Source organism: Garra rufa, chromosome 23, assembly GCF_049309525.1.
Source record: "Garra rufa chromosome 23, GarRuf1.0, whole genome shotgun sequence".
Taxonomy (NCBI): domain Eukaryota; kingdom Metazoa; phylum Chordata; class Actinopteri; order Cypriniformes; family Cyprinidae; genus Garra; species Garra rufa.
Window position 1 is genome coordinate 19,460,698 of NC_133383.1, and position 3,342 is coordinate 19,464,039.

General features: G+C 44.0%; 1 protein-coding gene across 1 annotated transcript; it reads left to right on the plus strand.

The window, feature by feature from the left end:
- The first annotated feature begins 759 nt into the window (after positions 1 to 759).
- Positions 760 to 2,580, plus strand: LOC141298952 (zinc finger MYM-type protein 1-like). The gene has a single exon (XM_073829245.1). The coding sequence runs from the start codon at positions 760 to 762 to the stop codon at positions 2,578 to 2,580; it is 1,821 nt and encodes a 606-aa protein (XP_073685346.1).
- Positions 2,581 to 3,342: the final 762 nt, after the last annotated feature.

Sequence of the window (3,342 nt, forward strand, 5' to 3'; positions counted from 1 at the left end):
GGACGTGGTAACAATAAATCTATGAAATTATACTTTGAGAGTGCGGTTTTTCATCTTTATTACTGTAACATATTACATCATCTATATTTAATGCAGCAATTCTGAACAAAAAGTATACATATTTAATAATAAGACACAGGTCTTTGGAACTTTTATTGCACACAAGACTTAAATTATTATCAGCGAGTTATTGTGGCGTTTTGGCCCCAGTCTAAAAGGGCTGTTATAAGTTTTACACCACTGCGTTTGCAGAGTTTGAAGCCCCCCAAGCTTCCACTCTTTTTCGGCACAAATAGAAAAAAAAAGCCCCAAAGCTTCATAATGCTTCATCCACCCATCACTACTCGCTAGCTAATGTTTTCTGATTTTACAGTGTTTGAGGGACTATTTTGTCACACAGATGAGTCAGCTAGGGAAGAGGAAGGACAGGCATCACAGCAAGGGACAGCAGGTGGATTAACTGCAGTTAGTGATCTAGGGACTCCGGAAGGTGGCCCAAAGCAGGTTCATCTCCCACAGTACCCCCTCAGCCAGTTTGGAGCTCAACAAAGAGCATTTAACAAGACATGGTTTGAGCAATTTAAATGGCTGGAGTATTCTGTAACCAGAAACTGCACATTTTGTTTTTCATGTCGCCTGTACGGAAGGCAAAACATTCGCGCTAATAAAGATGCACTCAGTTGCTCTGGGTTTTCAAATTGGAAGAGGGCTTTGGAATCCTTCCGGGAGCATGAAAGAAGTTCCCTCCACATTTCCACCATGACATGCTGGCAGAGTTTTAAAAGCACAAAAACTCATGGGGATGTAATTGAGCAGCTGAAAACTGCTAGTGCAGCAGAAATCTCAGAAAGGCGCCAGTACCTTCACCGTATTGTGGCAGCAACCACCTTTTTAGGAAAACAAGGCATCCCATTCCGGGGGCATGATGAGCAGGAATCTAGCCAGAATCAAGGCAACTTTATTGAATGTATGAAGCTCCTTAAACAATTTGACCCATTTCTACAAGAATATACTCCCCCTTCTCATACCACTTACCTCTCTCATTATTCCCAAAATGAAATGATAACCAGCATTTCACAAGAAATCACAGAAGGCATCATCAAGCAAATGAAGATTGCAAAGATGTACTCTGTAATGGCAGACGAGGCCAGAGACAGATGCACAGAGCAGCTTGCAGTCTGTGTGCGTTTTGTTACGCAAAAGGGCGTAGTGCGAGAGTGTTTTCTTGGGCTTCGGAAGTTACAGGGCTTTGATGCAAAGTCCATAACAGATGAGATAGAGGCAATGTTACAGTCGCACAACTTGGGCGACCTACTGTGTGTTGCACAAGCCTATGATGGGGCATCTGTCATGAGTGGAGCAGTGGGCGGTGTCCAAGCCCGCTTCAGAGAGCGACACCCTGAAGCAGTGTATGTGCACTGCTATGCACACGAACTCAACCTTGTTCTGTGCTACACATGCAAAGCTATACCTGAAGCTACCGCATTCTTTGAACTGCTAGAGAATGTGTACACATTTTTCAGCAACTCACTTGTGAACCACAACAAGTTCATAGAAATCCAGAAACAACTTGGATTAAGGCCATCTGAACTTGTGCAGCTCTCCACAACAAGATGGGCTTGCCAGGTGAGGTCCGTCAATGCTGTCTTGAACAACCTTTCTGCCATTTTAGCGTGTCTCAGCAACATGAACACATCCATGGCCCTAGGGATCCGATCAAAACTCTGCAAGACAAAGACACTCTACATGCTTGTGATGTTTTCCAAACTCCTCGGCATAACTGAAGGTCTACATCGGTACCTGCAGGGGGAAAGTTTGGACTTGAGCAAAGCAGTTCAGTACAAGACGGCAGTCCTTCAAACTTTGACAGAGCTCCGCACAGACTCTGGTGGTGAAGATGTGTTCAGGAGGGCCATGGCCTTATGTAAGGCAAATGAGATCCAGCTCCCTGTTGGTCCCAGGCAAAAACAAAAAAGATATGATGGTTTTGTGGTGGAGTCAGCCTGTGGGTCAACCTCCAATCTGACCACCTCAGATGAATTCAGACAAAAGCTTTTTTATCCATGTCTGGACAGGATGGTAGAGGAACTCACCCATCGGTTTTCAGGTCTGGGAGAAGCACTTATGTCAGGTATTCATGCTTGCAACCCAACCTCAGAGACCTTTCTCTCTGAGGAAGCCCTCAAAAGCCTTGCTTCCCATTATAAGATTCAGTTGAAGCCAGAAGAACTCCTAGTGGCTAAAAGTTTCATCAATAGAAGGATGGAGAAAGAGACAGTCCCTGACACCTCCACTGTGTTCCAACTGCTTGATGAAGACATGTTTCCCACCCTGAAGGCTCTCTTCCAAGTTGCCCTGACGATTCCAGTAAGCAGCTGCAGCTGTGAACGCTCCTTCAGTGCCTTGCGCCGTCTTCATACATGGTTAAGGAACACCATGGGTCAAGACAGGCTCAACGACTTGGCCATCATGTCAATTGAAAAGGACAATTTGAATGACATCAACCCTGACAGCGTTATTGACAGATTCGCTCAATTAAAGCCACGTCGATACAGCCTTATGTTGCCGCAACAGAAATAGAAGACGACAAAAAATGCTTGATCAAGACAACAATAGGAGAGCAAAGATTTAGAGGGTTTGTGAGAGAAAGAATGGAGGCACGGCAGTTGGAAAGGAATGTAAATAAGAAATAGAAGAAAGTGTGTAGGGGGAAAAGAATGGAGAGTGAAAAAGGAGCAAAAGAATGGAGATGTTTAATATGTTTACTAAATAGGTTAGATGTACAGAATTTCTGTATGGTTAATAGCTTTTACATGTATATATTTATTAAATTCGGAGAAAGGAGATAGGTCTGAAAATGAGCAAGGAGGAAAAATAAGTGAGTGAAGAGGCAAGGACACGAATACACCTGTGGAGCAGGAGAGGCTGGAGGACAAGAGGAGGAGAGATGATGAGGAGAGTGAGAAAGAAGTGAAAAGCAGAAGTTAAGAGAAGGAGAGAGGAGAAAAATGTGTGATGAGGAGTGGAGAAATAGGAGAGAAGAGGACAAGTGGAAGTCTGGATTTGAGGAGTGGAGAAGAAAGGGATGAGTGAGGGAGAAAGCAAAGAAAATGAAGGTGGATGGAGGAGAACGTAAATGAAGGAGAGAAAATAAAAGATAATGGTCTGGTGATGAGGAGGAAGAATAAGTGAGTGAAGAGGCAAGGAGACGAATACACCTGTGGAGCAGGAGAGGCTGGAGGACAAGAGGAGGAGAAATGATGAGGAGAATGAGAAAGAAGTGAAAAGCAGAAGTTAAGAGAAGGAGAGAGGAGAAAAATGTGTGACGAGGAGTGGAGAAAT

Excerpts from the sequence above, each read along its gene's own strand:
- LOC141298952 (XM_073829245.1), top strand. The coding sequence starts at position 760 with ATGACATGCTGGCAGAGTTTTAAAAGCACAAAAACTCATGGGGATGTA.